Source organism: Pleurodeles waltl, chromosome 3_1 (genome assembly GCF_031143425.1).
Source record: "Pleurodeles waltl isolate 20211129_DDA chromosome 3_1, aPleWal1.hap1.20221129, whole genome shotgun sequence".
NCBI classification, from domain to species: domain Eukaryota; kingdom Metazoa; phylum Chordata; class Amphibia; order Caudata; family Salamandridae; genus Pleurodeles; species Pleurodeles waltl.
The window spans coordinates 427,404,941-427,425,805 of record NC_090440.1 but is presented as its reverse complement, the minus strand read 5'-3'; the positions used below and the strand labels follow the sequence as shown (position 1 = coordinate 427,425,805).

Sequence of the window (20,865 nt, the reverse complement as noted above, 5' to 3'; positions counted from 1 at the left end):
GTGCCCAACTCGGGCCTCGTCGGGCTGACCGCGTGGAAGCTTCATGGATCGGAATCCATTCCGATTCTGTCCGCGGTGCCACGCTAAATTTTCTTATACGGACCAACACCTCCTCTGTAATCTCTGCCTTTCCCCCGACCATCAGGAAGAAAATTGCGAGGCCTGCAGATCCTTCTGGTCCAAAAAGACGCTCTGAGACAGAAGAGCACGGAGACTCGAGATGGCATCAAAAAGCACTGAACATCTCGACATCGAAGAGGAGGAAACCATGGAGACCGTAGTCTCCGTTCGAGGATCTGACTCCGACCAGGATTCAGAGGAGGACAGACCGGTCACAGCAGGACAGCACATGAATACGCCTGCCCCTGTGTCATCTAAGCCCAAACATAAGGCCTTGGGCATGCCACTGCCGGAAGTCCATGGCTCAACCCGAAAGAAAACGCTTGGTGACCAACCCACCAGCTCAGCACCAAAAAAGAGCACCCCTGCGAAGCCATCGGACTCAAGCTGAAGCTCCGTCTCCGAACCGAGCAAACACTGCTCTTTCGAGTCGAAATCTCTTAAATCATTTTCAGAGCCGAGACCATCTTCAACCCCAACTTTTTCTATACCCGAAAAAGCCAGCTTCGGAGCTGAAAAAGCCTATTTATACTGAGGAGCATGGACTTTCACAAGCACTTAAAGAAAGCCACCAAACTACTGAAGAGGGCTCACAAATAGAAGCAATGGATGAAAGGCAAGCAAGGATTCATATCCATAAAGAAACTGGAAGAATTGTAACCGCACCTCCTCCAAAACCAAAGAGGAAATTAGCCTTTCAGGAGGAATTGGACACTACACAGCCTCCAGCAAAAGTGCCAAGAACAAAGGAGAGACCTCCACCTCCTCAATTTTCTCCTCCTCAGTCTCCTCCTCAGTCTCCACATTTACATATCTCTCCTCCTACCAGTCCTACACCTGTGCAGTCATCATCACACTCATTTGATTTGCAACAGGACAGTGTGGATCCATGGGATCTTTATGATCCAGACCCCATTCCAGACAATAACCCAGATTGCTATCCCTCTAAGCCTTCACCACCAGAGGATAGTACAGGCTACACTCAAGCGATAGCTAGGGCGGCAACATATCACAATGTCACCATGCATACTGAGCCATTAGAGGATGACTTCTTATTTAATACACTCTCCTCCACGCATGCCCATATATAAGTCGCTTCCTATGCTCCCCGGCATGCTAAAACATGCTGACCAGATATTTAAAGAGCCAGTAAAATCAAGGATAATTACTCATAGAGTGGAGAAAAAATATAAACCACCTCCTTCTGATCCTGTCTATATTACCCAACAGCTACCTCCAGACTCATTAGTTGTAAGCGCTGCCAGAAAGAGAGCAATTTTGCAGTCGCCAGGTGATGCACCCCCACCAGACAAAGAAAGTAGGAAGTTTGATGCTGCAGGGAAAAGGGTGGCATCTCAGGCGACCAACCAGTGGAGAATAGCCAACTCTCAGGCATCGTTGGCTAGATATGACAGGACCCACTGGGACGAGAAGAAATATATAATCCAACATCTCCCCAAGGACCAGCAAAAAAAGGGCACAACAAATAGTAGAGGAAGGGCAAGCCATTGCTAATAATCAGATCAGATCAGGTCAGCCCTAGACTCTGCAGATACAGCAGCCAGAACCATCAACACTGCTGTAACCATAAGGAGACATGCATGGCTTAGGTCTTCTGGATTCAAGCCTGAAATCCAACAGGCAGTGCTCAATATGCCATTCAATTAAAAACAACTTTTCGGTCCAGAGGTTGACACTGCAATTGAGAAGTTGAAAAGGGATTCAAACACCGCAAAAGCCATGGGTGCACTGTATACCACACACTACAGGGGATCCTTTCGTAAACCCCAATTTAGAGGTGGATTTAGAGCCCAAGCTGGCGAGCATCCACCTCACAGCCAAAGTCGGCCTACCAACCTCAATACCAACGAGGTGGTTTCAAAAATACTCAGAGGTCAGTACCCCAGAGGCAGGGGAAAATATCAAACATAAAAAAAAGCCACACAACAAAGTAAGCAGTGACTTGTTCCATTCCTTCCCAATTCACACCTCCCCTGTGGGGGGAAGACTGCAAAAGTTCCACAACACTTGGCTAAACATTACTACAGACAGCTGGGTAGTATCAATTATCCGCAATGGCTATTGCCTAGAATTGACACAAACTCCACCAAACATTCCACCAAAACCACACAGACTATCCACAGACCATATCACTCTGTTGCAGGAAGAAGTCAGATCTCTATTACTGAAACAAGCAATAGAAGCTGTGCCACAAAATCAAATAAGGACAGGAGTTTACTCACTGTATTTCCTCATTCCCAAAAAGGACAGAACGTTAAGGCCAATATTAGATCTCTGGACCCTCAATCTTTACATCCTGTCAGAACACTTTCACATGGTCACACTACACAGTGTTATCCCTCTACTTCAGCAACACGATTTCATGTCAACATTAGTCCTCAAAGATGCGTATTTTCACATACCCATCCATCCTGCGCACAGAAAATATCTCAGGTTTGTCATTCAAGGAAAGCATTATCAGTTCAAAGTGTTACCCTTCGGAATAGCAACAGCTCTGAGGGTATTCACAAAATGCCTGGCGGTAGTCGCAGCCTACCTAAGAAGACAACACATTCATGTCTTTCCAGATCTAGACGATTGGTTAATAAAATCAAACAGTCATACACAGTGTCAAAACCATGCGCATTATGTAATACAAACCCTGTATACCTTACGGTTCTCCATAAACTACCAAAAATCACAACTACAACCTGTGCAAATTCAACAGTATTTAGGGGCAATACTAAATACTCAAAAAGCGGTTGCAAGTCCAAATACGCAAAGAATACAAGCATTTCACAATATATTGGCACAAATACATACAGATCACTAGTACGCTGTCAAATTTGTGATGAAAGTATTGGGCATGATGGCATCCTGTATTGCGATTGTTCCACATGCAAGACTAAATATGCGGCCCTTGCAACAGTGCCTTGCACACCAATGGTCACAAGCACAGGGTAAACTTCAAGATCTAGTGTTGAAAGACCACCAAACATACATGTCCCTTCAGTGGTGGAATTCCACAAATCTAAACAAAGGGCGGCCATTTCAAGACCCTGTGCCTCAGACCATACTTACAACAGATGCATGAATGATTGGCTGGGGAGCTCACCTCAACAATCACAGCATTCAAGGACAATGGGATGCCCAACACAAACAGCTACATATAAATCACTTAGAGCTGTTAGCTGTCTTCCTAGCACTCAAAGCTTTTCAGCCTCGCCTTATTCACAAAAATGTATTGATCAAAACAGACAACATGACCACAATGTATTATCTAAACAAGCAAGGAGGGACACATTCGTCCCAACTCTCGCTCCTAACTCAAAAAATTTGGAAATGGGCAATACACAACCAAATTCATCTGGTAGCACAGTGCATTCCTGGGATCCACACTCAATTAGCAGATGTTCTCAGCAGAAATCATCAACAGACACACGAGTGGGAGATTCACCCTGAAGTACTTCAAAAATACTTTCATCAATGGGGAACACCAGACATAGATCCAAATCTATCAAAACTTCGCATCTAGATACCCACATCCCCTATCCAAGGGCAATGCTCTATGGATCAATTGGTCAGGGATATTTGCTTACGCTTTTCCCCCTCTCCCACTCATTCCATTTCTAGTCAACAAACTGCTTCAAAATACGCTCAATCTGATACTCCTATAGCGCCAACGTGGGCACGTCAGCCGTGGTACACAACACTATTAGGCTTGTCAGTAGTGCCACACTCCAAACTCCCAAACAGACCAAATCTGTTGACACAAAACAAAGGGCAAATCAGGCACCCTAATCCCAACACACTCAATCTAGCGATTTGTCTCCTGAGGTCATAGAATTTGGGTATCTACAACTACCAACTGAATGTATGGAATGAATTAAGCAAGCAAGAAAACCCACTACCAGCCAGTGCTATGCCCACAAATGGAAATTATATGTATATTACTGTCAATCTAAACAAATTGCCCCTCTTTCAGCATCAATACAAGATATTGTATGCTATTTGCTTCATTTACAAAAATCAAATTTAGACTTGTCTTCCCTAAAAAAAAACATCTCACTGCAATTTCCTCATATTTTCAAAATATACAGAATAGCTTTATTTAGAGTTCCTGTTATCAAAGCCTTCATGTAAGGTTTAAAACGCATCATCCCACCTAGAACACCTCCAGTGCCTTCGTGGAATCTAAACATAGTGCTTACACGACTTATGGGCCCACCATTTGATCCTATGCACTCATGTCAAATGCAATTCTTAACATGGAAAGTTGCCTCCCTAGTCGCAATTACATCATTGCGAAGAGTTAGTGGAATTCAAGCTTTTACAATTGAAGGACCATTCATACAAGTACATAAACATAAAGTCGTACTACGAACTAACCATAAATTTCTTCCTAAAGTAGTATCACCTTTTCATATCAAACAGTGGAACTGCTAGTCTTCTTCCCACAGCCAGATTCTGTGGCAGAAAGAGCTCTACATACATTAGATATTAAAAGAGCTCTAATGTACTACATAGATAGAACAAAACCATTCAGGAAACTAAACCTCTATTTGTAGCTTTTCAAAAACCTCATACTGGTAACCCCATTTCAAAACAAGGTTTAGCAAGATGGATAGTAAAATGCATCCAAACATGTTACCTTAAAGCTAAAAGACAACTCTTAGTTGCACCTAAAGCACATTCCACAAGGAAAAAAGGGGCTACAATGGCCTTCTTAGGAAATATACCAATGGCTGAAATATGTAAAGCAGCTACTTGGTCAACACCACATACTTTTCCTAAACATTAATAGATGTTTTAGTAACGCAGCAAGCCACAGTTGGTCAAGCTGTACTAAGAACATTAATTCATACAACTTCTAGTCCATGCACAGCATGTGTATCTGCAGCTACACATGCCATTGAGCGGAAAATGTCACTTACCCAGTGTACGTGTGTTCGTGGCATGTTCCGCTGCAGATTCACATGCACCCTCCCACCTCCCCGGAAGCCTGTAGCCGTTTAAGTTAAACAAACACTTGTACATATGCATATACATATATTCCATTTGCATGGACATCTCTTTTCTTTATACTCTATCACTCCTACCTTACCCTCGGCAGGAAAACAATCTAACATGGAGTCGATACCCATGCGCAATGGAGCCGAAGAGGAGGATTCACTCGATCCCGTGACTTGAAAACACTTCTTTGAAGAAAAACAACTTGTAACATTCCGAGCCCAATACTAGATAAGGTTAAGGTTGTACTAAGAACAAATCCCAAATTTCTACCAAAAGTAGTATCTCCTTTTCACATCAACCAAACAGTGGAATTGCCAGTCTTCTTTCCACAGCCAGATTCTGTGGCAGAAAGAGCTCTTCATACCATAGATCTAAAAAGAGCTCTTATGTACTATACAGACAGAACTAAACAGTTTAGGAAAACAAAGCAACTTTTTGTTGCTTTCCAACAACCACATACAGGCAATCCCATATCAAAACAAGGTTTAGCAAGATGGATTGTTAGATGTATACAAACATGTTATATCAAAGCAAAAAGACAACTTGTAATCACTCCTAAAGCACATTCTACAAGAAAGAAAGGTGCAACAATGGCTTTTTAGGAAACATACCAATGGTTGATATATGTAAAGCAGCTACATGGTCAACCCCTCATACATTTACTAAACACTACTGTGTTGATGTTTTCGCACAACAACAAGCCACTGTAGGACAAGCTGTCTTAAGAACATTGTTTCAAACAATGTCACCTTCTACAGGCTAGCCACCGCTTTTTGGGGAGAACTAACTGCTTTGTAGTCTATGCATAGCATATGTATCTGCAGCTACACATGCCATTGAATGGAAAATGGAACTTACCCAGTGTACATCTGTTCGTGGCATGTAGTGCTGCAGATTCACATGCATCCTCGCTCCTCCCTGGAAGCCTGTAGCCGTTTAAGTTACTAACATTTGTACATATGTATATACATTTACATTTGCATGGACGTCTTTTTTCTCTTATACACTCTATCACTCCTTTTTTCACCCTCTGCGGGAAAACAATCTAACAATGGAGTTGATGCCCATGCGCAATGGAACTGAAGGAAGGAGTCACTCGATCCTGTGACTCCAAAAAGACTTCTTTAAAGAAAAACAACTTGTAACACTCCGAGCCCAACACTAGATTTTGGAATGGATATGCATAGCATGTGAATCTGCAGCACTACATGCCACGAACAGATGCACACTGGGTAAGTGACATTTTGCATACGTGTGTGTGTTTATACATATGTGTGTGTGTGTGTATGTATGTATATATATATATATATATATATATATTTAAAAAAACAAAGGTTAAAGGGGAGTTCTAGTTAGGCGCACATTTTAAACGTACCAAACCATAGAAATTCACCAGTTATAGTTAGTTATCTCAAGTAACTATGACTTGTGCCCTAAGGTAAATGTAACTCCTGTCCCTGCCGTGCACAATTATCTGATAAATAATTTTTCTGCAGATGTTACAGTGACATCAATGATGTCAAAGATGTCATGAGTGCTGTAATTTGTGCGGTAATTAGCAATGTGTGGCAAAGGCACGAGTTATAGTTACTTGAGATAACTCTAACTATAACTGATGATATTCTATGGTTTGGTACGTTTAAAATGTGGGCCTAACTATAATGTCCCTGTAGCCTTTTGTTTTTTTGAGTGAATTCCTATGGGTTTTTTTAAGTCTATTTCCTAAGTATAACATCAATGTAACCTTTGTTTTTTTCAGTGTATTTCTATGTTTTTATTTCAACCGTGTGCGGCGGCAGTGGGCTGCAGGGCCTGGCCTGTGGCCAACCCCCTAACCACCCAACCCCGCGCTGTGCATGCTCCTTTGGTCATGCGCGGCAGGAGTTGGTTGCGGCCTGTCTTTCTGGCAGTCGTGGCTTGCTGCGTGGTGAAGGGGTGGGGCGGTGCGGGGCACGGTGGGTCGCTGTGGGGGGAACAAATTAAACAAACATTACATTTAAAAAAAATAAAATACCTGCCTCGCTGCTGCCCAGCTCCTCTTTTCTCAGTCAGTGCAGGCACAGGCTCCCAGCCTGCCCTGCAGCCAGTCCTAACGCTGCATGAAAGTAGCTTTAGGATTGGCCGGAGCTCCCTGGCTTGGTGCTCCCAAGCAAACTGGGAGCCTGTGCTTACCCCCCCGGTTGGACAGAGCACAGTATGCATGTGTGTTTGGCCAGCTCGAGATGGCTGTCCAAACACTCATGCGCACTGAGGTGAGTGCACTCCACTCCCCTCCATGGCTGTCATCCCCCATGGCCCCGCCCCTTTAAAACTAAAAATGATAATAACCATTGTTTATTATCGTTTTATGTTTAAAGCTTTGCAGCTGCTGCTGCTGGCGGTGAAGGAGGGAACGCTCCTCCGTCACAGCAGAGGAGTCGTCAGTGCTCGCTGTGTGTGAGAATAGGTGTTAGCGGGTGTATCTGGGGATGAGAGTGGCTCTGAGAGTGTCTGTTTGGTTGGGAGATTGGGTGCATCAGTGTCTTAGTGTTTGCGTCCGTGTCTGTATGGGTCTGTGAAGGGGGTGCATGAGGGTTTCAGTGGGTGTGTGAGTGGGTCTGAGTAGGTGCGTGAGTGTGTGTCTGGGTGTGAGTGCATCAGTGTCTTAGTGGGTGCATCAATGTCTGTGTGGGTCTGTGAGTGGGTGCATGAGGGTTTCAGTGGGTCTGTGATTGGGTGTGTGAGTGTCTGAGTACGAGAAAGAGATTGAAAAAGAGAAATTGAGAGCGAGAGAAAGAAAGTGAGAGGGAGAGCGATAGTGATTTTGTTTTTAGGCTTTGGTGAATGATATACTTAGAATGAGATATTTCTGGACAAATTGAAAATAAAAAAGTATTTGTCAATTAAAAAGAGTGATATCACCTTTTAGTGTCAACCTTAAACTTTCAGAGTCTAAAAAAAATAAAAATATGGAAATGACCACAGACATACCTGGACTAGAACCCTCAACTTTCAGTGAGGGTTTATGCCACAGGTGACTGCTTATTGTTTTTGAAGTCATTGCACAGAGAGAAAATTGCAGTGACCACCTCTCTTTCGCTGTTCCACCACATTAAGGGATGGAAGAGAGAGAGTGACAGGACCATTGGGGAAGCCTGAAGGCTCCCGCAGTCCTAGCTGTCTCCCCACATCCTGTGGAAGCTGGCATTGCTCCTCCAAGCAGGGAGATGCTTTTAATAACATGACTGGCCATGACTTATTTGTTCTTTTCATTATAATTTTGTTGTGCTGACTATGCTTTCCTTTAACCTTATTGACGATCCAGGGCTCCAAGATGCGATTTCTTGACACCATGAGCCTGCACATGTCTATCTCCGGCCTGACCGGTTTTCAGCGCACCCTCTGGATGGCAAGCAAGCATGGCAAGAGGAAGGGCCTACAGGAAGTCAAGCGACATATTAAGAAGACTCGTCGGACATTTGACGGACCTTCGGTGAGCATTAACCTTTTCACTGCTCAGTTTGTGCACTTATGTGCCAGAGCATTTAAAAAAAAAATCAGCATTAGGTGGTTTAAAGTCATATGTCTCTTTGGACTCTTGTGCACCACTACAAACTATATGCGTTTCATCAGGCACATTCTGTACTGTGTATTGGTGCAAACATGCATTGCTGTCTCATTGCAGGCTGAAGATGCAATGAAAAATGTGAAGGCGTTTAAATTTTTCTCAAATAGCCCACCATCATTCCTAAAAAAGAAACCAAGGAAATAATGTCTCGGCAATGTGTGTGGGTTTCCTACTGAGTGCAGTCTGCACAATTAATTATGCAATATTAGCTCAGATTACAAAATTGTGGCAGAGTCGCTGTTTATGGAGCACTAGTCATTTGACAACAGATAAATTCTGGACTACATGGTAATTATAAAAATGTTCTATTTTCTAATTTTATATGACGTAAGGAATCTTGGTGTAATCTAGACCACCCTTGCTCTGGTTGACTGGTCAGTAGAACACCAAACATGATGATGTCAGAATTTTAGCAATTTATTTTCAAAAATCAGATAATTTCCTCCAGTCTCTTTCATTCAGGAACATATCCGTTGACAAAGCTTGTCCCCTAAGTTTGTATTTCAGATTCTCCTGAGATTGGAGGTACTAGTGAAGTATGAGCTTTCCCTGGGTTCATGATGCCCAGATGTGTTAAACTGGATGCTGTGCATTTTTTTTAATTTGTGAAGTAGTTGTAAGCTCAAAACTAATTTAGGGTACCTGTCATTGAGCCACAGATATTAACTCTAGATTATATGCAAACTTACCACATCCATATATTTTTAATATCTACACAACCTAAAGTTTGTATTACTGTGTGCCAAACCTCGATCACCCTTGTTTGCTAGGTAGGAGATGGCATTAAAGGTGTCCTCCGTTAGATTTTTAGCATTTTCTCTCCAAAACATGGTAATTCCCTCAAGTCTCCCTCAAGCACAAACATACCATCACCAAGATCTGACCCTAAGCTTTGTTCCTCTAGGTTTCCTCAGTTCATTGGTACCATGCAAATGTTTTCAATGGGTTCAGAGTGCCAAAGGCGATAAACAGGGTACAGTTACTATCTACACATCCAAGGTTTCTATCACTGGATAACTGTTCTCCACTACTCGGATTAGCTGGCCACAAGATTGTGCTGAACATGACATTTGGTAGACTTTTTAGCATTTTTCCCCAAAGGAGTGTCAATTTCCTCCAGTATCCCTCATGCAGGAACTCACTCTGCAAAGGCTTGACTCCAGGCTTGTTCCTCTGGGCAGCTTGAGCATTGGGCTACCAGACATGCATGATTTTTCTGTGGATTCATGGTGAACACAGTCAGTAAATTGAGACACCAGCCAATAATTTTGATGATGGAGACTCCATGGGGGTTTGTCTGCAGTATATGGGTCTAGGGTCAGTCAGCACCCACAGGGACCCATCAATCCCAGACATTTCTGAAAATAAGTCCGAAAGTGGAGTCTACGGGATGTGGCTCGCATGAATCCCAAAACATTTTATAATCAATAGCGCTCCTGGTTTTAATGTGTTTTTTTTTTTTTTTTTTACATTTCCCTCTGTATTAATCCATATTTTTTTGATAATTTCATCTGCATTTATCCATGTTTAGTTTGGATCTTATGAAAAAATGAATCGAAAACTAGTATAGTTCCACATTAGTTTAACCAATAAATGTACACTGATACTTGAACACCTGACCGGTTTCAATGACATGAGTACCCATTAATAGATGGAGAGAACATGGTGCGGAGCTACTTCACGTGACATGGTTCTGTCCTGCCCTAGTGGAATTTTGGGAGGGAGTGATCAAATATATTATCACAGTCACCAATAGGATGATCCTTGCACCTTTATGTCATGCCTGTTTTGGGGGGGGGGGGTTCCCACGCTCAAGCAAGCACAGATAACTGTTAGACTTTTCATCCTTGGCGTGGTCTCCCTTAACTTTTTGCCTCCGTTCCCCAGGTTGTTGATGTGTGCTGGACTCTGATTTTACTGTTTTTGTTACTCTGGGCACTTTACCACTGCTAACGAGTGCTAAAGTGCAAGTGCTCCTTTATAGAATGTGTATGTAATTGGCTTATCCATGATTGGCATATTTTATTTACTAGTAAGTCCCTAGTAAAGTGCACTAGAGGTGCCCAGGGCCTGTAAATCAAATGCTACTAGTGGGCCTGCAGCACTGGTTTTGCCATCCACATAAGTAGCTCTGTAATCATGTCTCAGACCTGCCACAGCAGTGTCTGTGTGTGCAGTTCTAACTGTAAATTCGACTTGGCAAGTGTACCCACTTGCCAGGCCTTAACCTTCCCTTTTCTTACATGTAAGGCACCCCTAATGTAGGCCCTAGGTAGCCCCAAGGGCAGGGTGCAGTGTATGGTTAAGGTTGAACATATAGTAATGTGTTTTATATGTCCTGACAGTGAAATATTGCTAAATTCGTTTTTCACTGTTGCAAGGCCTGCCCCTCTCATAGGTTAACATGGGGGCTACCTTTAAATCTGATTAAAGTGTAGATTCCCTTTGGGAGTGGATGGACATGTGGAGTTTGGGGTCCCGTAGCTCACAATTTAAAAATACATCTTTTAGTAAAGTTGATTTTAAGATTGTGTGTTTGAAAATGCCACTTTTAGAAAGTGGGCATTTTCTTGCTTAAACCATTTCTGTGACTCTTCCTGTTTGTGGATTCCCTGTCTGGGTCAGTTTGACAGTTGGGCTGGTTGCACCTCACACTAGACAGTGACACAATAGGAGCTGGGGTGTAGCCTGCATATCCTGATGAGCCATCTGTGCTAGAAGGGAGGGGAGGAGTGGTCACTCACACCTGAAAGGGATGTGCCTGCCCTCACACAATGCAGTCTCCAACCCCTTGGTGAGTGTCTGGGGCCTGGCCTGGCTTGGGCAAGGCAGGATTTCACATTCAAAAGAGACTTTACTTTGAAGTAGGCCTACTTAAAAGGAGAAATTGAGTATAAGAAGGGAACCCAACACCACAGACTTTAGAAAAACACTTCTGGAAACCAAGAGGAACCTCTGCCTGGAGAAGAGCTGAGGAAGAAGAGCTGCTCTGCCTGTGACTGTGCTTTGTGGAGCTATCCTGCAGTTGCTGCTTCTGCCTGTGCAAGGGGACAAAGACTGTACTTTGTGGTATATTCCTGCTTGAAGAAGATCTCCAAGGGCTTGATTTAGAGCTTGCCTCCGGTTGTTTGGCAGTCTCAGGGCCCACAAAGACTTCTCTCTGCCAGCACCTGGAGTCTCTGGAGAGACTCCTACTCTGCCCTGTGGTGCCCATCCAGTTCCTGGGACCCTGAAAGGAGAAGCTGGCAGCCTAAGAGGAAGAAATCCACACACAGGACGCCGTGCGGGGAAAAGACGATGCAACTCTGATCTGCAGCTGGAAAAACGGCTCGCTGCCGGCTTCGCAGCTGAAAATCGACGCTCGCCTGCAACGCGACCAAAGAAACTACGCACGGAGCTGGAGAAATGACACCCCGCATCGCAGACGGAGGCTGGGAGATCGCAACCCGCACCGCGTGGTTTTCAGATCATCGTGCGGCTGAATTTCTGACTCAAACCATCGCTGGGCATTGAAAAACAATGCAAGGCGCCTGCCCGGACCCGTGTGCAGACCGAAACGACGCATCGCTCTCTTGCGGAGAGAAGAACTGAGCACGCTGACTGGACAGAAGGGGAAAACGACGCAAGGTCTCGCTCCTGAGTGATATCGACCCATCGCAAGCCCTTTTTGATGCACACCCTCCCGTGCAGGGTTATTTTTGACACGCACCAGGTACATTTTTACGCTAGCAGGGCTAGTGTGTGTTTAAAACTACCTTAAGACTCTTTTTGATTTTTAATTGATAACTTGACTTGTGTATTGTGGATTTTTGTCATTTTGGTCTTGTCTTGTTTTGTTTAGATAAATATTTCTTATTTTTCTAAACCTGTGTTGTGTCAGTTTGTAGTGTTTTCATTAAGTTACTGTGTGTGTTGGTACAAATACTTTACTCCTAGCACTTTGAAGTTAAGCCTACTGCTCTGCCAAGCTACCAAAGGGGTAAGCAGGGGTTAGCTGAGGGTGATTCTCTTTTACCCTGACTAGAGTGAGGGTCCTTGCTTGAACGGGGGTAACCTGACTGTCAAACAAAGACCCCATTTCTAACAATAACCACTAAGTTTGTTGACCTTGCCCTGATTTTGGCAGAACGGGTAAATTACATCACACTGTAAAGTACCCAGGGGTTCCTGCCTCGATAAATAGAGGGAGACTTTAGCCATTTCGGCAGGCCTTGAGGGGGTGGAGCTGCTCCACGAAGGAAAGAGGGGATGGGCTCCACTGACAAAGCCCAGGCTTGCGACCACCTGGTGGACTGTCTAAAGGAACCAAAAGAAGACACCTCTGACAGTTCCCTGGTATCCACATACGACTCTGAGGTTGGGGATGGGCCAAATTTGTAGCTTCACAGATGTTGAGAGCTGGGTTGATGCTGATGGACCCGGGTAGTGGGGTTATTAGAAGATTCCCTGTAGCGAGTATTAGGTAAGGTGTGCGTTGTGGAGGGAGGGGGGTTGTTTGTTGGAAATTTGACTAACGGAAGTGCAGGGTGGATCGTTAAACATATCCTTGTACTAATAATTGAATATTTAACACACTGGACTGTCTACGTTCTAATGTCAGTAATGTACAGTGTATACCAACTGCTGTGTAATGATTCTCCTACAGGCGCTCCGATTCTGTTTGCATTAAAAAAAAACTAGAAGAAAATCAGTTTAAAAAAAAAAACCATTAATGATATATTAAAACATGAAAACATCTACAACTGTTTAAAGACTCATTAAGAAATGTTCTCTCTTTTTGACTCCCTTGGCTGTCGGTCTGCATAGCTACTGGCCTAGAAGTCATGGCAGAGAGCATGTAGAATCACATTAAAACAAATGATTTATTGTTTTTTATCTATATTTAATACACAGACAGGAAAATACATCATTTTATGTGTCTGTGTAAAAAATCAGTAAAACAAAAACAGAAAACTGTGAAGCTTAATTATCCAGAATCCCCTGTAAATGTCCAGGTATATGCAAAAACATATTTGCTTCCCCTCCTGTGACTGAAAACTTCAAATTGCAGGCAAATAGCAAACGCCCTACCATCCAGTGTCCCCGTGCAAGAAAGCCTAAGCTTGTTGGGACTGTTATACAAGACAGGAATACGCCTAAATTGTGACCAGTTGAAGATGATATTGACATTTTGTTGACTTCACATGTTCACATAATTGGCATGTTCATGTCAGCTACAGTAGCTCCACCAGCATATGTGAGCTACTGTTATTTTTTGTGAATTGTGGTAACACTCGATGATGGGAGTTTGTTGTTCTTTATACATTCCAGAACTTTCAGTCACAGAAATATGAGGAAATACTTTTTTAACCAATATTTGACTTGTGCAGGGAATTCTGGCTAAGAAAAACTAGTGACATCCTCGCAAGCCACACCATCTAGGTCTTTTCATTGTGTTTAGTGTTAAAAAAATGAGTGGGGCCCTTGGGTGGTAGATGTCCCCTGGCCCAAATTAACATTTATGTGCCCCAGTGAAGAGTCAGATGCTGTTTGGATTTTTTCGTAGGCTTAAAAAAAATACCCATAGATTATCCAGGCTCCTCACTGGTATGCAGAGGTGTGTGTCTGCTCCAGAAAGGAGGCCAGCACTGTTTGGACTTCTTTGAGGCTGAACAAAAATCCAACTAGTGTTCCAGCTCCTCGCTTGGGCACAGAGATGCAAGTCTTCACATTAGCAGAGCACAGCATGCTGTTAAGATTTTTTCTGAGGCTAGGAGAAAATGCAGAGAGCAATATGGCACCTCACTGGGGCATAGAACTGTGTGTCAGTTTCCTTGGAAGCGGTTAGACACTGGTTGTTTTCCTTAGGCTAAAAAATGCCAAAGAGTGTCTGTTTTTTTTCTAGGTTACAGACAAACCTCTTTCCTCTTTTAATGCTTCTCTTTGACAGAGATGTATTCGGAGACGAAGCTGGGCTGCATAAAATTGAAATCAGCGATTTGGTATTTTGAAAAGAGTGAATAGCAACAGTCCCAAGCCATTCTCTCTCAATCCCCACCCCCTGTTTTTTCGTGTGTTGGTGGGTGGGACAGGAAGTGGGAGGGATGGAGGGTGTGAAGAACTGGGCTGCTGCTTCTTCCCACTTCCTTCCATCTCACCAACATAAGTGACTGGAGCTGATGGGCATGACTAGGGAGTACATGGGGGCATTAATAACTGTCCTTAACTTCTCCCCATTCTCAGCCTACTAGCTTGATCCTTGGATGGACCTGGAAGGAGCTAGCTAATGCCTCCCAGACCTATCAGAAGGGGCGTGTGTCTTAGTGTGTGTGTGTTAGTGTTAGTTATCACTAGTAATATCACACATATTATTGAGGTGGCCCTGAAGTGGGAAGTGGGCCATCTTGTTAGAGATCCTACTGGTGTCTATAAAGGGTCAACCACTTGCAAACTCCAACTTCCTCACCCCCAGGCGCAGAAAGAGAATGCCCCCACTTGGGGAAGGGGGGTGAGACAAACAAATAGCTGAGCAGTGCTTTTCAATATTGACGTCATAAGGGTGTCCTGTGAACACTGTTTTGTGACGTGTTAAAAATATGTGTGTGCATGTTTGTTCTACTTACCAGCAGTTATAAGACTAACATATGCTACCATAAACAGATGACATTCATCTTGAATTGCTTTAGGCTGTAGCAATCAACCTTTTATGCTGACTAGGTCCTCATGAGGAAAACATGTTTGGAGGCAGTTCTATGGATAATCAGACCTCGTATTGCGCATTTTTTGTATAAAGGCTGATATTACTACAGCTCTCGTCTGTGCCTTCACATTATGCCTGTAGTCAAAATAACGTATGTTTCTAACTTTGGGAGTATGCAATGGAAGGGTATCTCTTATGACTGTAAACTCCCAGTGATCCTGCTGCGGCCACCCAGGTATATGTGACGGTTTATTGTGGTGTTTCGTAGAAATATTTGCAAAACAACAGATATAGTCAAACATTAAGAAACTTTATCAGAACTTTATATGTGTGTGATCACCTGAGCGCTTTTTCGCCTTCTTCTGTTATATGTAAGCAGTGAAGTTAACTGTTCCATTTTTCTTTGTCTTTTGTTGTTTGGCCTTGGTTTACATTGTGTTTTGATACAGTTTCTCACTGTTGGACTACATTTCTTTTTCCAGCTGTTTCTAAGATACGCCACATGGAACCATTGTATGTTTACTGGTTGAACTCTTCCAGGTCCCGGGTTGTGTATTGGGCAGTACTTGTTGGAAAAACTTACACAAGTATCTATGGCACCAGGTAACTCACGTGACCCCACATATTTACCTTTTTCCCTTGAGCCTGAACATGTTGAGAGGTGGAGTTTCAAGTGCACAGAGTGGCTTTTTACCATAAGGTGCCAAGGGACAGACGTACTAAAATTTCTAGCAGTCACATACAGTGCAATTCGCAAAATCCGGGGCTAGTGACTGCTAAAAAGCTGTTTGATGTGTACTAAACCCATTTTAGGAGTCAGTAACGTTTTAATGACTCTTACAATCAAGAAACAAAAGCCACCCCAGGACCCCAATGTTATGTAAGGTCTACCCAAACAATCGGGTCAAAGGGAGGAAGCTGCAGGGCTCTGAGGGTGAGAGACAAGTCTCAAGGAACGAGAAGCCTAACCAGAGGAGGGTGAATAGAGAACACCTTGAGGAGAGACTACCCGGCTCCTCTATATCAACCTTTCCAGTAAACCCAAACCGCCTTCACCACTGCCCACTGAGCACAGAAGCTGGAAGTCCCCAACCCCATAATAAAACGCTCCTTCGAGAACTGCAACATCTGCTGTGGCTCACAGATACAAATAAGGCCTCTGACAATATGAGAGAAAAACTGCCTGTGGCAGTGGAAGGACGTTTGGCTCAAACCCCTTGAGTCATCCACACAACAGCAACCAAAGGTGAAGAGAATCCTGGCTGCTGAGACCCTCTCCTCTTAGCCCCAAACTGCTAGACATTCACAAGAGAAGAGGACTCCACACTGTGCCTGGGTCAAATGAAAACATCCCTTTTGGTGCTAGAGTCATGTGCCTCAACTGGGGAAACCATTCCGTGCAGGCTTAATGAGAAAGAATGAGGACTAACAGTCGAGCTATCAGTGAGTAGGAATGGGATAGATTAAAGTAGGCAATGAGGCCAACAAGAGGACAGTGTACTCCAAGCCCCTTCTTCTAGCAACCTGGATAGCAAACAGGCGCAATTACATTGATGTCACATGCAAATCTAATCATCAGACGGCACTAAACTGATGCACAGCGCTGCAAATGTTGAGAGAGCCAATGTAATGTCCTGGGATTGAGGAATACTACATTGTCCAAGCCCCTTGAGGGTGAGTGGGCAAGAAAGTGATGAGCAGATTTCCTTTTCAGGAATTCTGTCAAGAACTGTTAATGGCTTAAGTGTGGGAGAGGCCATTGATTGTGCTGAAAAGCAGAGTAATCAACTTGTTCCAGTATGGCGGACAAAGGAGTCTGGTTACGAGCTGAGCCAGGGAACTATGGAAATTCTTGAAGTGCCATAAGAAATTTTATGTTACGGACTGTAAATCTACACTAGGGCCATGTTTCCCCCAGGTTGCTACCTTGCTGGACTCAGTAGTCCTAAATAGCACAAAGATCTACTTTAGGGCAGATTTGACATTGAATATGCAATACAGTGTAAGCATCACAGACCTTCAGTAACCACTAGAGACCTACACTGTGAATGGTCACTCACCTTATAAAGCCTACCCCAGTTCAGTAGCAGTCCTTGAAGAGTTATTTCTGCGACTGGCTACCTGTGGGAGAAACCGGGCTGTGCAAGTGCCTGATTTAGATCTTGGCAGAGGGGAATACTCTGCCACAAAGGTGACGGATATCCCGTCCGCTATATTACGATCCCATTATATCCTGTGGAGATTGTAATACGGTGGATGGGATATCCTTCATGTTTGTGAGAGTATTCCATTTGCCGAGATCTAAATCAGGCCTTAAGTCTCACATGTGCAGCCCACGCAAATGTGTTCTCGTGTAACCCGCCCAGAGCCTCTTACCCTAGTGTTTTGTTTCACTAATGACTGAGCTGAAACACTCATGCACTGACACAAATCTCTGTAATGCGCTTCTAAGTCCAAAGAAGACATTTATTATTTCACTTCGCAAGGTTCATAAAAGGAGATTAGCATGTTGAAAGGACAGCAATGAAATGAAAACATGTACAAATGATTCTCCACTGCAATATACACAGCAAATATATGTACCTATATTATAATGCAAAGCAAATAATGAATTAAAAAAATATGCAACACCATGAGGCAAGGGCACAACTGTTTCTTCTACCTCCTATTCAGCATCAGATCGCCAGACCCCAGAGTTGATCGAGGAGAGAGAGAGATCAATTATCCTCACAGGAAGGATGACACACACCTGCGTCCTGGGCATACCTGAGATCTGAAAACACTCTCAGTCCCCGGTCCATCTGGTCTCTGCCTCTTATGCTTTGAACAAACAAGAGAGGAAAATTCTAGAACCTCCCTCTCACTGCAGAAGTTTATTTATTCAAAAAATGCTGATTGCTTTAGGCCAGCTTTGAAAATAACACTTCGGGACTTGGGCAAAATCCCAAGGTGCCACTTCAAAACAAGACTGTTCCCTGCCGTCTTAGTACATTCTAATCAGCCTAAGCCCTTGGTGGGAATGAACGTGAAAAATAAAAACATGAGCACATTTGTACAACGTGGAAAACTACTTGCAGCTTTTAACGTGGCGGTGGCTAATGCTAAAATAAAGTCAATAGGCAAAATGAACAAACATATCATTACACTCCATCCTTTTGACCAATGACTCATATACCCTATAGTCCTAAAATCAACTTCTTTTTTTTTTCTTTTAAAACGTTACAAGCAAATTAGGTATGCATTGTACACAACAACATAATGAAATGACGAGCAATCACTGTAAAGCAATGGAAGTGGGATTAACCTATTGATATTATAAACAGTTAAACCAGGTACACCTACAATAAAAAGACTGAAGCTTATATATTCTGATTGGGATAATAACTGAATCACAGTCTTCACTTAATTGAATAGTGTCTCTAGGATAACGAGTTGGTATAGAGTTAGATGGAAACATCACAAGTCCTAATCATGTAAAGGTACACAGTCCACCTGTAATATTTGCTGCAATGTAAGTAAAAAGTGAGGTTCCCATACGAGAATAGTCAGCCAACTTTAACATGTTTAATGTGACTGACCGCACTCAACAGGTGATAACAAGCCATGTTGTTGGTTCCATTAGAATTGTAATCAAACAGGTTGATAGAACATCCATGGTACTCTGCATTATTCCTATACTGAACTTTGATCTGTGAAGCAGAATTGGTGCCAAATGGATCCATAGGTATTGCCCTTCAAAAGCAGCAGGAGTGTTGCGCAATGTGATCGATCAGTCAGGCTCAGGTTGGGGTGCTGTCTCACCCAACCGCACATGCCTGAAGGGAGACCACACAGCACACTTATGGTCAGAGACTAGTCGCGGTATGATCTGTAAAACAAACAAGTATGATCTTTCTTGCACATAACATTTGTCAGCCGAAATGTGCTCCTCTTTTCCTTTCCTTCCTTGTTTTGTGATCAGCAGAAGATTATTAGGGCCCTTTGCTATAATTTCTGCAGGTTCTGGAGGGCCATTTGGGGATTCCACCCACACCTTAGCACCAGGGTTTTTGTCAGTTGAACCAAAACCTCCTTTTCCTTGTACTGTCAGAAGGGCTGGAGTAGTCCCCTTCCTCACCAATCCTCCATACACTGGAATTATGACAAGTTGGGCAATTTTGTAAGCATGTAGCTCAAGACCTGCAGATTCTGATGTGGCTCTATGAGGAGCTGAATCTCCAGGTTTTATTTCCCAGTACACAATGGTGTTGGCGGACCACATGTGGTTGTATCAGGGTTAACATTTTCATCAGGGCAGTTTCAACACTTGTCAAGGGTCTGTTATTCAGAATCTGGAGAGCTTCAGTTAAATGCTCTCTCCAGTTTGTCAAAATCCCATCAGATAATGTTTTAGTCCAGAACCCCAGGAACATTCCTATTATTCTCTGCTTTTGCCGCCTGCTCCAATCTATATATTGTCCCTCTATAGTTTTAAAAAAATATATATTTATTTATTCGTTTTAAATGATCAATAACAAAGATACTCCTCTTTCAAAAACAACATTAGTGCAAAAGGAACCCCGTCTGTACATCGCAGTAAAACCTCTCCAATTGCTCACAAAAAGAATGGCGCCGGAAGGCGAGTCCCCCCTCTCAGTTCGAGTGCATCAGAATTCTGCAATATTACAAACAAAGCAGGGGCCACTAACAGTAACTGTCGTTATTCGAGGAGCAAAGAGCAAATACAACCAACATAGAGATACAATAGAAAGGCGGCCGGTACGGGCAAATCCGCACTGGCATACATCACATAGCTCGCAGCAACACACAGGCAAGGCGACACAAATCATTCACCAAATGCATGGCCAATTGGAGCTATCGCATAACACTCAATAAGCAATCTCCAAGTAAGAGCGCAGAGGCGCCCAAATGTCTCGCGGCCTAGAACCTTCAGGCACCAACTCCCAGAAGGTCGCCAACGGTTCTCGACAAAAGGCAGCATCACGCAACCAATCAGAGACCCGAGGGGGGCTGCCGCGCCCCCAGCAGATCGCGACTCTACGCTTCGCCAAAAGCAGCAACATCCCCTCCAGTTTCCTCTGAGCCAGCAGAACTGCATCCACACTGCCCAGCAGCACCAGCACAGGAGAGGGAACCAGCTCTAAACCAGACATCTCCCCAATCGCATGCATGATATCCAGCCAGAAATCCTGCACTTCCACACATTGCCACGCCAGGTGAAAAAAGTCAGCATCTGGAGCATGACATCGTTCGCAGGAAGCATCCGCACGTAGCCCTATGACATACAAGCCGCGAGGAGTATAATAGAGACGCTGTAAAAATTAAAAGTGAATGAGTTGCAACCTGTAGTTTGGCGGCAGCGCCCTCATCTGCGTGCAGCACCTCTTCCATGTCTCATCAGAGATTTCCTCACCCACATCCGCCTCCCACTTTACCTTAGCAGATA

General features: G+C 43.6%; 1 protein-coding gene across 2 annotated transcripts in view; it reads left to right on the top strand.

Moving 5' to 3' along the window:
* Positions 1-20,865, top strand: part of POLG (DNA polymerase gamma, catalytic subunit) — a 795,283-nt gene that overhangs the window by 180,495 nt on the left and 593,923 nt on the right. For both annotated transcript variants that reach the window (XM_069222697.1, XM_069222698.1), the window contains exon 4: positions 8,438-8,605. In XM_069222697.1, the coding sequence (XP_069078798.1) occupies positions 8,438-8,605 (168 nt within the window). The remainder of the gene's footprint in view (positions 1-8,437; positions 8,606-20,865) is intronic.